The sequence below is a fragment of the Thalia democratica genome, chromosome 6, assembly GCF_965202585.1.
Source record: "Thalia democratica chromosome 6, ktThaDemo2.hap1.1, whole genome shotgun sequence".
In the NCBI taxonomy this organism is placed as follows: domain Eukaryota; kingdom Metazoa; phylum Chordata; class Thaliacea; order Salpida; family Salpidae; genus Thalia; species Thalia democratica.
Genome location: NC_139170.1, coordinates 34,537,228 through 34,555,602, shown reverse-complemented (window position 1 = coordinate 34,555,602; position 18,375 = coordinate 34,537,228). Strand labels below are relative to the sequence as shown.

The 18,375-nt window shown below is 25.7% G+C and overlaps 1 protein-coding gene across 1 annotated transcript; it reads right to left on the bottom strand.

The window, feature by feature from the left end:
- Positions 1 to 6,096: 6,096 nt before the first annotated feature.
- LOC145839394 (2-oxoisovalerate dehydrogenase subunit beta, mitochondrial-like) lies at positions 6,097 to 18,048 on the bottom strand. Its single transcript, XM_082946968.1, has 9 exons — positions 17,889 to 18,048; positions 16,433 to 16,519; positions 12,849 to 13,042; positions 12,162 to 12,331; positions 11,468 to 11,660; positions 10,484 to 10,594; positions 10,178 to 10,264; positions 7,815 to 7,939; positions 6,097 to 6,600 (listed from the first exon to the last, which is right to left on the bottom strand). Exons 1-9 carry the CDS (start codon positions 18,028 to 18,030, stop codon positions 6,585 to 6,587), a joined length of 1,125 nt encoding a protein of 374 aa, XP_082803094.1. The 5' UTR covers positions 18,031 to 18,048; the 3' UTR covers positions 6,097 to 6,584.
- Between the last annotated feature and the right edge of the window lie 327 nt (positions 18,049 to 18,375).

Genomic DNA, 18,375 nt, shown 5'->3' with positions numbered 1-18,375 from the left:
TTTTAATACTAATTTTTTAAACTTCACTGTTTCTAAAGTTTTGTAGAAAGTTTAAAGTATTAACTAACAATAAAAGATCTAAATTTAACTCATAACAATGTCTAATTTTAATTATTGAGTTAAAAACAAACTTGACAGAGTGTCCATCAACGAGATTGAAACTTAGAAGTTTATTACTTTAAGAAACACAATTACACTGTTTTACCGCGAAGCGGATTTTCAAATTGTAAATCTTAATCAAATAGAATGTCTAATTTACATTTTTATCATAGACTTTTAGAATATCAAAATCTAAATTTTTTATTGCAAAAGAATAAGGTTTGAAAGTACTATAAACTTCTGGTTATTTTAAAATGTTTAAGCAAAAGTATAGAAAATACAAGTTAATCATAAAAGTATATATTGATAAAACTTTAATTTAACTTGTATAACACTTTAAAAAAGGTCTTATACTTATTCAAAAAAAATCTTATATTAAAATAAAGTCTTTATTGAAACTGTTTTTTTTTGCAATGTCCTTTGCACTAACAAGATCATCTAAGCTTAGATTTAATTTTAAAATCTATCTTTAGCAAAAATTTTAATTACTTGTGAAACACTTTAAATCACAAAGTGAGATATAACGATTGTTAAATTGTTATAAAACAACTTTATTCATAACCTTTTTTTGGTTTACTTTTTTTCTTACTTTTATGAATTTGAGCATACATGTGACAATAAATATCTCTTTTGTTTTCCAAACCATCTTTAATGTTTGTATCGTTGTTTTTGTTTAACTTTATATAAGAGACATCTTTTATAAACTCATCAAATAATTGAGGATCTGATTCAATAAAGTTTTGAAAATTAAAACTTTTATTACTTCCGTTTTCATTTTCTGCTGGTTTGTTGAAAGGTTTGTCTGTTTCTTCAAATAAATTTTCTTCAATATTTTCATCAATATTCATTAAATTGTTTTCATCTACTTCTATATAAGTGACATTATCTTTTATAAACTCACCTATTGATTGATGATCTGATGCAATCAAGTTTTGAAAATTGAGACTTTTTTCACTTCTGATATCATTCACCAATTGGTTGAATGGTTTTACTAAACCAGGCGTGGTTCGAGTTGTTATTTTTCGTGCTCTTATTTTTTGTTTTATTTTTCTACGACCTATACAAACCAGTAAAATCATAAAAAGAAAAGCAAAAGATGCAACTCCAGCGATTAATCCTGCAACAGGAATACCTTTTGACTGGTTTGAATTATTGTTAATTGAAGTTGAAGTATTCGTTGTTAAATGAACATTTGTTGGACATTTAATAGTAGTATCATTCTTTGTTCTATGGTTAGTAACTTCATTATCAGTGTATGTTTGCATTTGACTACTACTTGGAGAAGTAAAAGTATTGTTCAGGCTTTGTTTTAAATTTTTTGGTATCTCTGACGTTTTAGTAGTTCGTAAATAATGTAAATTATTTTTTGACTCAAAATATTTTTTACCTGGATGGATTTTAGTAGAGTTTAAAGTGGTAAAATTAGTTTTGAAAATAAGATTTATGTTTTCAGAACTTTTTGTTGGGAATGAAAAAGTTGCAATGGGATAAGAAGTAGACTCATAGTTCTGAACAGTTTTGGTTGTTTTGATTAAACTAGAGACTAGTTGTGTCGATGATTTTCTGTCAAAATTGTTCTTAGGTGCTGTTGTAGCTAAAAGATGGGTAACACCTGACGGTTTAGTAGTACTAGTAAAGTTATCTTGTACAAAAGTTTTGCCATCTAGATCAGTTTTTGTTGTAACTTTAGTCGTAGATGTATTTAGAAAATTGTAATCCGTTGTAAGTTTTTTACGTTGTTTCCTGCATAAAGAAGCAAATTCTATTTCTGTGTCACATTTAAAAAGAATAATATTTTTTGTCTTTATATTAAATACAGCATCGAAACAATTAGAATTTTGGTCTTTATAAAACAGAAATTCTTCAATAGGTAATGGGCCATAATCTTCATTATTACACCATTTACCATACAACTTACCAGATTTTTTTTTAAGTCTTAAACCTATTCGAAAGTATGAAAATGTGAAATCTTGATTTATAACTTTATTTAGACTAGCGTCATTAGTTTCATTAGATCTGATATTAATTTTTGCAAGTTCACTATTGCGATGTTTGCAAATTTTAACAGATTCTTTGTATTTAAACCGGTGATCGATAAAAAGAAACTCCCCACAATCAAAATAAGTATAACTTTTTTGCACAACCTCCTTCACCTTCTTTTTCTTTTTGCATTTCATTTGTTAGCTGGTCTACTTTAGTTCTCTTATACGTTAAAAACCTAAAAAGAAGTACTTAAGTAGTACTTAAGCATAAACTTTTATGATTAGTAAATCAGTCGTTTTTTTTGTTTATAAAAACGTTTTATACTTCTATACCATATAATACTTGATTAAAATAACCTTTCTCTTTAATACTTACTTTGAATACAGTCCAAAAAGTTCTGGTTTAAAACTTTTCTCAAAATGGCTAGTTTGGGAATGTTAATAATTGCAATTTGTGTAAAATATTTAAAAGGCTTCTTAAAACAAAGATAACTATTTACGTTTTTTTTCTAAAAAGTACTTAAAGTCTTAAAAAAATGAATTGAATTTTACATATATGTTTTAAACTTTATTTTTTTTTTACATCGAACTCTATATCTCTAATAATTAGCTTGGTAAAAGGAATTTTAATTGATTCAGGGTTGCCACTTTACCCGGAAACCTAGAAAAACCTTGAAAAACCAGGAATTTGACAACTTAAGCAAAAAAAAAAACTGGAAAATAACCTCGAATTTGAGAAATTTAAAAAATCTGGAAAAACCTAAAACTTCAAACTAAAACTACTAAGAAAAACCTGGAATTTTAACAATTTTTACATGTTCAGTGGTTAAATTTCGATTTGACTCAAAAAATCTATCATATTATTAAAACAGTTTTGTCATCATCGAATTTTTTTTTATTAAAAGACACATTTAAAGTAGCTTTACAGTATCTTTTCAATGTTTTTATACTATTTAAAACTGTTTTTTACCTTTAGCTTAACTCTAAACTATAAACAGACCCAAAAATGTGTACTTTTAAAATCCTGGAAGAAATCTGGAAAACCTGGAAACTTTTTTGAAAAAATGAGTGGCAACTCTGTTGATTAAGCGAAGGGTTATTAGCTTTGGTCTCATTTGAAAACTTTAAATATTAATGTTTTAAATGTTTCTAGGAATAGATTTTTTTTTGAGATAATGACAAGTTAAACACAAAAACATACAGAAAAATATGACATGTTTTGGAAAACTTACTCCATGACTCACTTACTTTTAATTATCACCTTACCCTATTCGAAAAACTTACCTATTAATGACTAAATTCATATAAAAAACTACAATAAACTTGCTGGTACAGTTTTTTAGAGATTGTATTAAAAAAACATATATGTTTACATTAAAAAAAAGTTTTGTGACTCAAAAGTTCAAAGTCAAGCGGAGGATGACTGTATAACAAAACTAAGAAATAACTTTTTTAAACAAGTAAAATAAATAGTTTAACATAAACTAAAAACAATAGGTTCAACCTGTCAAAAAAAAAATCTAATTTTACTTTTTATATTTCACAATATTTTCTCCTCGTTTAAAATGTAAAATATGTATAGGAATAAGCTGCTTAATTCTTTTACAAAATAAAACAATAAAAGCTAAAATATTTATACTTTGGTAAAAACTTTTCTAACGGTTAAAATAGATACTACTCAGGTTATTACTCTGTTAGCAAACTTTAAGTAAAATATTACTTCCTCAGTTTGCATACACGGAAATTTTATAATTATGCTGCAAAATTAGTATGTTGTGATGATTAAATTTGTTAGTGTGTTTTTATACAAACAGTAATTATGTTATTTTATATCATTGTAAACTTAAAATAATAGTTATGATTTCGAACAATAAGGCTACTAATTTTATTGTTTTAAATTGCTTTTAGTTAAAACTCAAGTTATTTAAAAGTATAAAACCAAGTTATCATAAACTGTATATCTAGTCTTAAAAACACTCTAGTTTTTTTATACTAATTTCATAAATATTAAAAAAGTTTCAAAAGCAGTTTTTCTAAGTTCCAACGTTTGCTTTACAACGATAATTAGAGGCATCTATAAAAACCTTGATGATTGAATATTTTTAATAATCTTTAAACAAACACAATATTTGATGTATTAGTTAAATATGTATTAATAATTGTAGGTTTACATTCAAGTTTATGATGTATTACTTCAAGATTTTTCTTATTGCTATAGAAAAATTTTGATAAAAAAGAAATTAAACTTCATAATTGCTTTTTATTGGCATGTTTTTATCTCAAATGTGTCAATAAAGCATCTTGATTGAGTGATTCATAGTAATTTTGCTTTTGTTTCACGATAAACCTTACTTTTATGTGAAAATTTATATTTTCTAAGAGTTTTTTGTTTAAAATAAATCAAATTTTGTAAACTTATAAACGTTTTATAAAATAATTACGTAACTTATTTTGTCGTTGAACCTGATATAGCATTGTTTTGTAATTAGCATACCGGATTTATTGAACTTAAACTTTTACGCTTTACTTTTGTTACACCAGTAATTTTATAAGTTACGACAATAGAAAGCTATATTATAGGATTAAAAAAAACTACAAAAAAACCTATACATAATACAATTTACACATATGGGATTATTAATAAAATATTAGTCATTTATTTATTCACAATTCATAGTTATTTTATTGGTTATGGTCAAAATGTAAATTTGTTAATGTTTTGTTTTATTACTTGGTTTCAGTGAGATAAACAGATCTTTACAAACAATAATAAAACTGTTAAGTAAGACATTAGCGTATTTATATATGCTTTTAAATTTATTAATTCTTAAAAATAATTTAAGATGTGGTTGTAATCAGTAAAACAACAGTCAAAATGTTATAAATTTTATATCTTATAACTTCTTATTAATCTACAGTTAAACAAAAAATTAGTATGTATTAAGCTTAATTAAACTTAAAGTATATTTTTGAATCGTTAATAATAAAAAAATTATTACTAAGCAAAATTAAAAATGAACAAAAAAGCATCAATAAAACTCAGTTCTATAGTTAAATGAAATTTGTGTAAGTATAGAAAACTCTACAACTCGAGTAATTTTCTTAAAAGTAGTTGTTTAAGCCTGTAATATTGAGTTTATTAGCTAAATTGTAAGTATACATATTTAAAACTCAGTTTCCAACTACTTAAATCATGTTTTACTAGGCATAAGAAGTCTAGCATGTAATTAAAAACAGAGGTTGAGCTTAAGGTTGTCACTGCTTTAAATTTAGTAGATAAATGTACATTAAAAACTAGTTACAACTGCATTATATCAATTAATTTAAATCATTTTTAAGTTTAAAAACTTAAGCTTGTCTCTACAAACATTTGTTTTACATGTTTATACTGTAATTTCTACAAAGAACTAAACATACTTAGTAGTCACAAAATACTGTATTTTCAATTAAGGAAAAAGTAGTTTATACTTAAATGTACTTCTGATTAGTCTGATACAAAATAATACTGATATATTTTAGATATTGTTATATTTTATCTTTTAAATGTAAGCATAGTGTTATTGTTTTATTTTATTAACATTATTTAAGTGAAGGATGACCAGGAGACTGGAGTTTTAAAATGACCTAATTGTTGTATTTTAGGCTTGCTTTTAAATTAGTAGAAATTAAAAAGTAGTCTTATAATAGATGACATATAAATGAGTATGATAGTTACTTATAATCTGTAATTTTTTTTAGATAAAACTAGTCTTTTTTAACTCTTAAGTTTTTAGAAGTTATGTTGATTAGTTTAAAAGTTTTTTGTCGCTAGCCTTGGTAAGTATAGCTATCATACTTTGAGAAAAAGTCATTTAAAACTTATACACTAATATTATTTACATACAATATTAATCTGCATTAAAATATTGGTAAAACTATTTCTTAGGTTTAAATTTTTTGTAGCAATATAATAAATAAAACAACCATCCGAAAACTTACATAAAATGTATAAAATACTCATTTTCACTTTAAAATTTATTCATAATCGACTTGAAAACTTTGCATCAAAAAACAACAATCTAAAATATGAGCTAATTAGTTTTATGTGTATATATAATAAAATTTTTGGCATTAGAGTGCAATAAAAATTTACAATAGTTCAAAATGCATAAATATCAAAACATAATTTATATGGTTTTAAAAATTCTATAAATTTATTTATGTAGCAAAATATAAAATAGTACTTTCAAAGTTGAAGATTTTATTAGAGAAATAGCAATATACAACAGTGATTAAATGTTTTCAAAACATTATCCTATTAAAAACAAAGCATATTTAAAAAACAATATTTAGACATTGATTATATTTAAATGCAGTTTACTAGATAACTTTTACAGATATGTGCTGATTACTTTTTATAATGAGTATTAAAACAACTTGTTCTTAGTTATATTGGTTAGTAACTTTATAAAAAAATATTCTCTGAAATTCTCTAAGCATCACCCATCTAGCAGCTTTTGTCAGTTAGTAGTTGATTGACCTAAAATAATTTTAAAATAATGATTTATGTAAAATTAGTGTTATAATTAGCTATAAATTTTTAGAAAAATCAATTATGTAATTATTTGATTATACGTTAAAGTCCATACTGTTTATTAGAAACTTGGAAGATATTTGAGTGTAAAAGTGTATTGATTTCTGCTTTATAATAATAAAAAGTATATAAATACCCAATCAAAGAATCATAAAATACTTTATCGCCTTTTTTGAACTAAAAGTATATAAAAAAAAGAAAATAGTTAATATTGAATAAAGACTTAATTTACTTAACGTTTAAGTTAAAATGCAAACTAGTTTAGTACAAAATCTTATAATTTTACAAAACCTTATTCTTAAAAAAAAACATTTGTTTACGAGTAATTATAAGATATTCAGCATTAAAAGGTTTTACATAAAGCTTATATACCATTTGTGACTTATGATTTTGTAGAGTCTAATTTCTTTATGTATACGTTATTAATAGCTTAAGAAATATAAAGGTTATAAAAGGTATAAAGGTATTTTCCTACATAATTTTTATTTCATTCAACCTTATTAAAGGTGAAACGACTTGAATAAAAACTTTTCTATATGCATAACCAGAAGTAAATATCGAAAAAATTTCCTTAAGTATTCAACATAATTAAAATAAAACTTCAAAGACTATTGTTGACCTCAATGAGAATAATTTCAAAAGCAGAACTTAATGGATAAACTAAAACAAAGGTATATAAGTGAATACCAAGATATACTAATTTTTATTTTTGTTAATGGCTTTTGGATAAACTGTTTTCATTCTCAACACAACAACATAATGAAAATATCATAATATTATTTATTTGTCAGGTTAAAAAAGTATAAAAGCTACAAATTGTTGTAAATAAAAGTGATTTTTAAACAAAAATGTTGATAACAAAGGTTATAATAACTATTAAAGTTTTAAATAAATAAAAAATAAAAAGTTCGATAAAAAAACTAAATAAACAAATTAATTTTAAATAAACATTTTAAAAGCTTCGAGACAACTGTATTTATTAGGAATGAAAATGGCTCTATTATAAAATAAACAAACAAACAAATTAAATTTATAAAATATAGAATTTAAGTAAACCTTTTGACAGCTTCGAGACACCTGTATTTATCAGGAATGAAAAATGGTTCTATTACAAAATAAACAAAAAAATTAAATTAATAAAATATAGAATTTAAGTAAACCTTTTGACAGCTTCGAAACACCTGTACTTATCAGGAATGAAGAATGGTTCTAGTATATGAGGGTGGGGAGTATCAACGCCACAAACTCTTTCTATTGGCGACTCAAGATGCAGGAAACATTCTTTCTGTTGAGTTTACATGAACATAACTTTTTGTTACAGTATGTGGATAATTTATATATCAAAATTAGGTTTAAGATGTAAGAAGCATTTATTTGAGGACACTTATATACCAGCCTAAGAAATTATAACAACAAGGAATATTTAGATTATTATTGGTGATATTTTTTCTACAATGAATGTGTTCAATTTTAACTTATTAATCTTTTTGCATTAGTTACTAAAAGTTTGTAGAAAATTGTTTGTGTTGTATGTACAACATTTAAGTATGAGAGATAACTGCATGCAAGCTAGTTGATGCCATCACTGGTATGTATTGAAACAAGTTGTAATTAAAAAAAAAATTATAATAGAAAAGTTAAACAGTAATAATAAATATACTGAAGTTATCATATTTGCAATACTTTTCAAACTAATACTTTTTCAATACATAATTTAGTTAGATATTTAAACTTTATGTAGGGGTAATATAAAAAAGTAAATACACATACTAAAGTAGTTGAAGTGGGTAGCTGTCAAATTTGCACGAGCAGAAAACTTTGCACTGAGACATTTTTGCACAGGTTGAATTTTTTATAAATTTAGTTCATTTTTTACTATCACTGTTACCCCTAACCCTCAGTCGGTAGCTTTTTGTTTTTTAAATAATTAATTTTTATTTATTCTTTTTTTTTTTAATAATAATTTTTGTTAGTTATTTTTTATTCCCTTGACAAGACGTTAAAAGGTATTCGTGCTGTACGACCTGATAACCAAAAGGTTTTTTCGTGCACCAGGTCTTTGGTCCAAACACTTTGAGCACTTTTTTTAAGTCGTTCAATAAGCAATATATATTTTTATATTCACTGTTACCACTAACCCTTACCCTCGGTCAGTATTTTTTTTTGTTTATTAAATTATCTTTTAGTTTTTTTTCTGTTTATATATATATATATATATATAATAAAAAGTTTTATTCAAAGATGAAAAAACGAGAAGAACTCAAGTTTCGTGATTACTCACTCATCAGCTTCAAAACAAGTTTAAAATAAAGCACAAAACAAAATCACTAATGAAGGTAAAAAATTTTTTGCATAAATAGATTATGACGTAATTTTGAAACTATCAAAAATCGTGCAAAACGGCTTGTGCAAAAACTAATCTACCAACAGACAATAAACTAGCGAAAATTCATATAACTTCACAAGTTTTTTTGCAAGTTTTTGCACAAGCCGTTTTGCACGATTTTTGATAGTTTCAAAATTACGTCATAATCTATTTATGCAAAAAATTTTTTACCTTCATTAGTGATTTTGTTTTGTGCTTTATTTTAAACTTGTTTTGAAGCTGATGAGTGAGTAATCACGAAACTTGAGTTCTTCTCGTTTTTTCATCTTTGAATAAAACTTTTTATTAACAAAGCCCTCAAGGTGGGCTCAGTGTGAAAAATTTAATTTATTAAGTTAAATAACTTAATTCTATATATATATATATATATAGACAGACTTTGAAATATTCTGGGAAGTTATAAAAAGAGCACAGCCTATAGCCGACGGCAATAGCCCAATATGTAGGCTGTGTCTCAAAGAAGCATCAGCCGTTGTATATGCACTGAAAGACAAGAGATGCCTAAACAAAAGAAGCGAGTTTGTATCGTCTTGTAGACATATAAAAAAGTCGCTTTTAAAGTTTAACAAGTTTTAATTTCATCTTAAAATAACCTAAATTTCAATTTGCATCTTAATTTTATCTTTATATCTTTCAATTATCTGTCCTAATATATAGTTACTCACTGAAGTTATATGAATTTTTGCTAGTTTATTGTCGATTGGTAAATTAATTTTTGCACAAGCCGTTTTGCATGATTTTTGATAGTTTCAAAATAACGTCATAATCTATTTATGCAAAAATTTTTTAACTTTCATTAGTGATTTTGTTTTGTGCTTTATTTTAAACTTGTTTTGAAGCTGATGAGTGAATAGTCACGAAACTCGAGTCCTTTGAGTTTTGCATCTTTAAATAAACCTTTTTAATAATAAAGCCCTCAAGGTGGGCTCAGTGTGAAAAATACAATTTATTAAGTTAGATAACTTAATTCTAACTATATATATATTTTTTTACTTTCGTGCAAAAACGACCCTCCATGCAAAATTGTAACTCGTGCAAAATTGACTTTGTGCAATTTTGACCCGTTTCCGCATGAAATATACGTTGATAAATATGTTTCAATTGCTACTAACTTGTTACCTATATATACGAACTCACTTGAATAGTAGCGCTGACTTCAGCAGCGAATCCACCGGTCACTGGAGATTCGTGAGATACTAAAGCTCTTCCGGTTTTGCATACGGACTGTAGTAATATATGTTAATTAAAATATTTTATACGTGTACGATATAAGTAGCTTATATATGATAGCTAAAGTATAGTGTTTTAACTATGTTTATATAAGTTACTAAAACTCTGTTTGTTTTGCATACTACTAAGAAGATATATTAATCTTTATCAAATGTAAAACCTTAACTTACTATACAAAAAGTACTTCTATATATGTAGCTACACAAAACTTACTTCACAAACAGTATTATAGTCCCATGGAAGAATACTTCTCAAATCGATAACTTCACAGCTAACACCCAATTCACTGTGGGCCATGTCTGCTACTTCTCTTAAAACATGGATCTATTAATAGTTATAATAATCTTATTTTAATCATCTTAAACGATAACTATTAACATAAATAGGTAGTATAGACTACGAGTAAGGAGTTTAACACCCAATCTATATTAGGCTTTATATGCTACTTTTCAAAATACATGCATCTGTAAATAGTAAATTATTTTAATAAGTAGATCTACCTACATACATCTGATCAACTCTACTCACCACAAGATACAATGTAATAATTTTAACCTTGTTATTTTAGGGCAATATTTGCTACCGCTTTTTAAAGAAGATCAGATAAGAAGTCATGTTCAGTTAACTTTACTAACTAAAGTGAACTCATTTGTTACATCTTTAGGTAGATAAATAAAATGTTTTATTAGAAGTTTATACTAAGTTTAACTTATTAAATACAAAACCTTGCTTTAAATAGCTCGAATATGTACTAAAATGTATAAGTAAGATTGAAAGTTATTTCTCATTAAAAAAACAATACCTAAACATAATCTATAAATACTCGATATAATTTACACACATATATCTTTTACAAAAAAACATACCATGTTAAAGCATATAAACCCAAGCAAAAATTAAAGTGAAGTTGACTAAACTTCGTTATTAATTAAAATATTGATCAAGTTAAAAACACCTAAATTAAATTTGTCAATTTTTTTTCGAACAAAACAAGAGGATTTAAAGTAGTACATAAGAAACTTTGAGTAGTTAAGAATTATTTATAAATTTAATATACGTATAATTGAAACTTGCAAAAAAAAAAAAAGTTAGGTTATGCCAAAAAAACTTTAATAATAAAATAATTTGTTCTACTTACTTAATGGAAAATTTTAACATTACTCGATCAAAGTCTAACTATAAAAAAGCAAATCTAACCTGAGTACCGTACCCTACCATGGTGATGTCTGTACCCTCCCTAACAACCTCGGCCTTGTCAAGGTCCAGCATGTAGTCGCCTGTTGGCACTTGCTCCTCGGCGGCCCTGTACAGTATCTTCGGTTCCATGAACAAGCACGGGTTGTCGTCCCTGATGCAGGCCAGTAGCATTCCCTTGGCTTGGATGGGCGATCTAAACAACATGATATTTAGTAAAGAAATCTGAGCTAAGAAATAAAGTAAACTATATTATTGACAAATATAATGAAATGGTGTACAAACAAAAAGTGTAATGCATACAGTTTGATTACTGCGAGGTGCGACAACTAGCTACATAACCACCTGTGGAAATAACTTTAAACAAATCAGATATAAAACAAAAGCGTATTAAGCTTTCTACTATAGATTTGTTTTAGTTTACCACTTTAAAATCTTGGATAAGAATCGCACTTTTAAAAAAGCCGACCTAACTTACCTTTTTTTCCAACTCATCTTGGTATCATCTGCAGAAAGCTTCAGGAAGTGTAATTATTAATAAGTCAAAAAGAAAAACACACATGCCGAATACACCAGTCACAACTGTTTCTCATAAGCTTGTTGTAATCTATCTGAGCCCTACTTACATTATAAATGATGGCAAAAGAAGTGCACCCGTAAAGGCAGAATCTATCGTTTTAAAGCTTTTTATTCTCACCTCGGTATAATAACCCTCAGTCCAGCAGAGTGAGCGAAGAATGCCTCGGGTGTCTGACTGTGGTACAACCCTCCGTGGCCCACCACTCCGCACGGGGTTCTTATGGTCAGCTTGCCGCACTCCCACAACCCACCTGACCGGTACCTGTACTTGGCCGCTTCGTTCACTATCTGTTTAATAATAATCGTTAATATATTTTATTTAATTATCACATACTTTTGTTCAAGTTTATATAATACAGAAGTTTTAAGCTTTTAATTTAAGTCAAAAATATTTTTATACCTAAAAATAGAGCTCTAATAATTTATCTAAAGAGCCTTAAGTTTTTATCTATGTGATATACTTAGATACTCATAAACATACTTAGATACATATCTTATCAGAGTATATATATTGCCAGCCTTTTGTAAGAACAAGTACAATTATTACTATCAATATTTTTATTTGCCCGACCATGATTAGCAAAAATTACTACATACTCACTAAATTAAAGTTGAGATTTAAATCAAAGCTAAAAAGCATTACTGCTAACTGTATTCAAATTATAGAAAAACAAAATAAAGGTGTTGCATGTATACTAAGATTTAAAACATTTAAAAATACCTCAGCAAACACTGGAAGTATGTAATCAGTGAATTGTATCTCACTTATATTATTAATAAATTAAATTATTTATATTAATCAAACCTGATCAAACGCTGGTAATATGTAATCAGCAAACTGTATTTCAGCAATGCTAGTTGTACCAGCCACTGCTGCTCCGATTCCAAACCCTGCTATTCCCTGTTCGCACAGTGGCGTGTTGAACACCCTGTCTTTACCGTATTTCTCTCTCAGGCCAACCGTGCATCTGAACACGCCACCGAATGCCACATCCTCTCCTGTATAAAATACAAGCATTTAATCATGAACATGTACATATAATTTGGATGTTTATACGTGTATTGAAGACTATTTTACTTTTTACTGTAAATTATTATTATGACCATTGTTTTAGGGGGCAAATTTATTTATTAGAAGTTATGTAAACTGATTTTTATTAATTGTCTTTTTAGTTTATTAACTAGTATGTAACTGTTTATTTTTAATTTAACAAACTCTGGAAGTTTAACGATTTTTATATTTAACAAGCTAAGAGTCCAAAAAATTTAGTTTTTTTCATAAAAATTAAACTTTATTTGCATATTGGGGATAAATTTTTTAATAATCTTCAAAAAAGGTGAAGACTCCCTGATATAGTATAAGTTTCAAAACTATCCTTAAATACGTTTTTTTTTGCTCATAATCACTAACTCTAGAATATCTAGTGAAATTTTTCAAATTATTGCCTCATGGCCCCCTTGCAGCCACTTTGGGAAACCCATGCATACACCAATATACAAGATAGATTACTAGAGATTGGTAATAAGTTTAACAAAATTAAAAAAAAAAGGTAACTTTTCAAAATAAACTAAACTATTCATGATAAAATGAGTCAGATTTAAGTTAGCTAACATTTTTAAAGCATAGCTATTATATATCAAGCTCCTTAAATCTATCAGTTTTGATTATTTATGCTGCACTAAGTTTGTCACGACTATACGGATAATAACACAAGTGTTTAAATGCATACCATTTACAACAAGAAAAAAACAAAACTTCAAATAGTACAAACTACTCTTTGAGGTGACGTTTTTGCATGGTTGTATCAATAGGATCAAATACTAAAGATGTATTTATATACGCTTTAGTACTTAAAAAAGTACTAAGTCAACATTAAAATACAAGAAATGAAAAATCTTAAGATATTTTTGTAGCATGAATTTATTGTCTTTAAGTTGTTATAATATATATATAAAGTGAATGTTATCTTTAAGATATAAAAAAGCACAAAATTTGATTCAAAAAAAGACTTGCTTGTATGTTTATGATATTAACAACTAGAGTACAAAGTTAATCAGCCAGTTTAAGGTAAAAAGAGTAACTAAGAAGGGTATTTATTTTTGTAAAAATACCTGACGCTTATCCTTTAAAATATAAAAGACAGTTGCATAGAACCAGACTAGTTTCATTTGTTGTCACATAAAAATTTAGCTGGATAAAACTTTATAGTTATAAACATTTTTAAAAGACTTTCTTTAGAAAAATAATGATGTTCAGAAATTTAAAGATTTTGTAGGTATTAAAAAAATTAATGCTGCAACATTTAGTTAAAGGTTGATATTAAAAAACAATATGTATTTTTTCAAGTTATGCTTACAAGCAAATATCATATGTACTATAATGATAAATTTTCGAAAAGAGTCAATCATACAAGTAATTTCTTAATGTTTAACTTTTGATATAACTAAATTTGGTAAATAACATTAGGGGCATATGTGGGATCCAACATTTTTTTACAAAATTTACATTAAACCTTATATGAACGCTTTAGGTACAAACTGAAAGATACTTATCACAGAATAAAAAAACACTTATAAAATTTTGAGATATCGTCAGTTGTGTAAAAAGTTTCCGATACAACCGTATGGAGGAAACTAATTAATTTAGAAAAACTAACTAAAATTATATCTGGTTGTACATTTTTTGTCCAATTAACCTAAAATTTTTATGAAGTGTTTCTTGCATTAATAGTAAAAATCTTGTGATAGGAATAAAAAAAAATTGAAATTCAAAAGCTTTACGACAAAAAAAACATAAAAAAACATCATACAATAGAATTGTTTATTGGTAGAAAAGATTAAATTGAGAAAGTTTCAGAAAGATTGCTCAAAAATTGTATGAAAAGGTTAGATTTTAAATAAAATATTATATTTTTGCATCTTAACTTTGGTATTTCCATATCGAACCTATTGAGATTTTTTGATTTTGTGACCTCATATCTCAAAAAATAATTTGAATTTTATGTAAATGGTAAAAAGCAACTGCTAGCTAAGTTAAAGACCTTTAAAATAAGATCAACATGTAATAGAAGTGCCTTACCCCCCTTTGGTTTTAATTAAAGTATCTGTCTTGATTAATCTCTAAATAAATTTTGTGTCAGAGTTGTGTGTAATAATAATGTTATGTAATTAGTACTTTTGTTTTATAAAATTAAATGCAGACAAACACTAACTAAAAACAGTTATTAAACAGTATAAATTTACAGTCTTAAATAAGATAATATAAAAAAAGCTGGTTGAAGTTATTTGTATGACTGACTTAACATATGAAATCATTGGAAAAAAAATAATTTACAGTTTGAAAATGTTAAAAATAGGTAGAACTATAAAAGTTGTGATTTACAAAATAAAATTGTAATAGCTGTCATAGTTTTTTACTTCAAGCTTATAAAATAATAATATAAAACAAGCTCTACTCGAGTAATACTTATTTAGAAAAAAAATCTAGGTTTAACAATAAAAATTATTGAAGTCAGACTTGTTATATACTATTATAGGAAGGTTTTTAAACGTATCTATATACCATTTGTAAGTAAGTATGTAGAGGTTATTTGTATTTTATTTTTTATTACACGAATTTTTTCATAACTATACTAGTTTCATTCTTAAATGGTAAATGAATTTGAAAAAAAAAAGCAAGTAAAACATATTGATAGACGAAGAAAGACCTAAGACAAATATGCAAATAACATTAAATCGAAAAGCAAAACTATTAACAGTTTTTTTAAATTAACATATCTTTACTTTAATTTTACTTGCTTAACTCTAAATTTTATATCTATTTGAATATATTTATACGTTATAATTTAAACTTATTTTTTAAACTGTTTACTAACCAATTTTTTGAATTTCATTTAAAATTTATCACTTGAGAATGAAGTTAGTATAGTTTTGAAAACGTTCGTGTAACAAAATAAAAAATTAAATGAGTAACCTCTCACACTTAGTTGCAAATGGTATAAAGAAACTTATTTTACTTTTAACAAAGTACATTAAAATAACCACAACAAACAAATATAAGACAGTTTACAAAAATTTACTTATTATTCTTCGTTTTAATGTAATAACTAAAATGCCAAAATAGTACTCATTTAAAAAATATGTCGTTAAAAAGTTTGTCTTAAAAAATGTTTTACACAAAAATGCATTTGAAAATAATTTCTAAGAAAAAAGTTGAAACTTGAAAAAAAACTACTTTTAAACTAGCAAAGGGGATAGTAATTTAAACAGCAAAAGTACTTTCGTTGTAGTTAGGCTGTAAATGTTAAAGTTATTAATTATTTCAGACAAAATACTTAAACAGTAAAACAAAAACAAAAAAAACAAGTGTAGATGATATATAAATCTAACCAAATATAATAGTCGATGGATCAGATTGTAGTGAGATATCCATTGCACTAGTTAAAGCTTTGACAAAATTCATCTTTTCAGTTTCACCTGTTTAGTAAACATTTCATGTAAAAGCTTGTTCAACAGTTTGTCTTGGAATAAATTAAAATTAATACTTTTTAAAGAGTTGAAATACATGAGGAATAAAAATAACATACAAGTTTTAATTCAATTAATTCAGAAAATAATGTAACTTATAGTTGAAAAATTTGAGGTTAAACAAGATAGAAAAAACTATAAAAAAAAAGTTATTTAGCAATAAGTAACTATTTTCAGTTTGTAAAACTGCAAATTAAATTTTGATAAAAAATTGAAAAAGTAAAAATTTACTTTACACAAAAAGTATCTTCTTTTATGATTAACCATTTTATTCCAAATTTTACTTTTAAATAGTAAGTAGTATTAAAATAATACACTTAATTAAAGGAATATTTTAAATTTTGGAAAAAGAAGATAAACCATATTTTTTTAATTATTTGTCACCACACTTTTATATATATATACATATTTTTCAAAATCCAACTTGTGAAAGCTTTTATACTTTTAAGTATACTTTTTAAGGAGTGATTTCTAAAAATTTAGTTCTCTAACTTAAAGTAATGGGTAGAAGTCAGAAATAAACAAAGAGTCAGTTTTAGACAATGACACTTTTGCACAGTTGTCATTTTTGTACAAGTTGACACTTATACAACTTGTCAATTTTGCATGGATTGATATTTTTGCACTTTGTCACTTTTGCATAAGTAGTCATTTTTGAAAGAGTCCTCATTTTTGTCACTTTTGAAAGAGTTGTATAAGGGTAAACTTTGCACTGCACAAAAAAAATTGCTTTGTGCAAAAGTGATAACTTATGCAAAACTTTCTACTTGAAAAATTTAAAACTTGTTCAAAATTAAAGACTTGTGCAAAACTGATTACGATGCAAAAAAGATGTTTTGTGCAGGAGTGACCCTTTATGCAAAGCAGACCTGTCCTCTAAAACAATATACTTTAAAAGAAGTTTAACAAAATATTGACAAACAAAAACTGAACTTAATATGTTTTTATAAAACTGTTTTACAAAACTGACCAAACACTATTCATAAGTGAACATTTTTTGTATAAACTTAGATGTTTACACTAACAGATCAATGTTCTTAACAAAAAATGTTTTTTAAATATATTATTCAAAATTAATAAAACTTGCCATTATTTGTATCTGATTTACTATTTTAAGCAAAAACAACTAAAAAGCAAAAATATGCAATTGAAAAAATCAAATGGGCTAATAAATTAATTTAACTTGAAGAAAGCAGGTAAATGATAAAAACTAATGAAGTTAAATATTTTTTATTAACTTCTGCACATCAAAGTATTTTCAAGCAAAATACTTTTCAAACTGTACTAATAAAAATTCAGTAAAATAAACATTACCAACCATGTTTTGCATCAGGTTGATCAGGGTAGAATTTGAAGTGTGAAGCAAATCTTTGACTGGTAACTGGTAGTACTTGCTGGCTTTTCTTCAACAAAGAACTACCAATGCTGCCTAGCTTAAGGGCTTTCTGAACATGTACCATTTTAAAAAACTACTAATAAAATCTGTAAAATTAGATTAAATGTTTTATTGGTTTTATATTATAGATATCATATGGTCATGGGCATGACATTAAACTGTTCTGGTATATGACACAATAACTGAAAGGTTTTTTGCACACCAGGTCTTTGGACCAAACTTTTAGTTGTTCAACAAAAATTATATAATAAAACTTTAAATAATTTTTAAAGTCAAGTCAATTAGTAATTATCTATAACTTTATAAGTTTGAAGCTTAGAAACTGAAAAAAATTTAAATTATATATGCATTAAAAACTAAAGAACAAATTGTAGTAAAGTTTATACTTAGTAGATGTAATCTAATTACA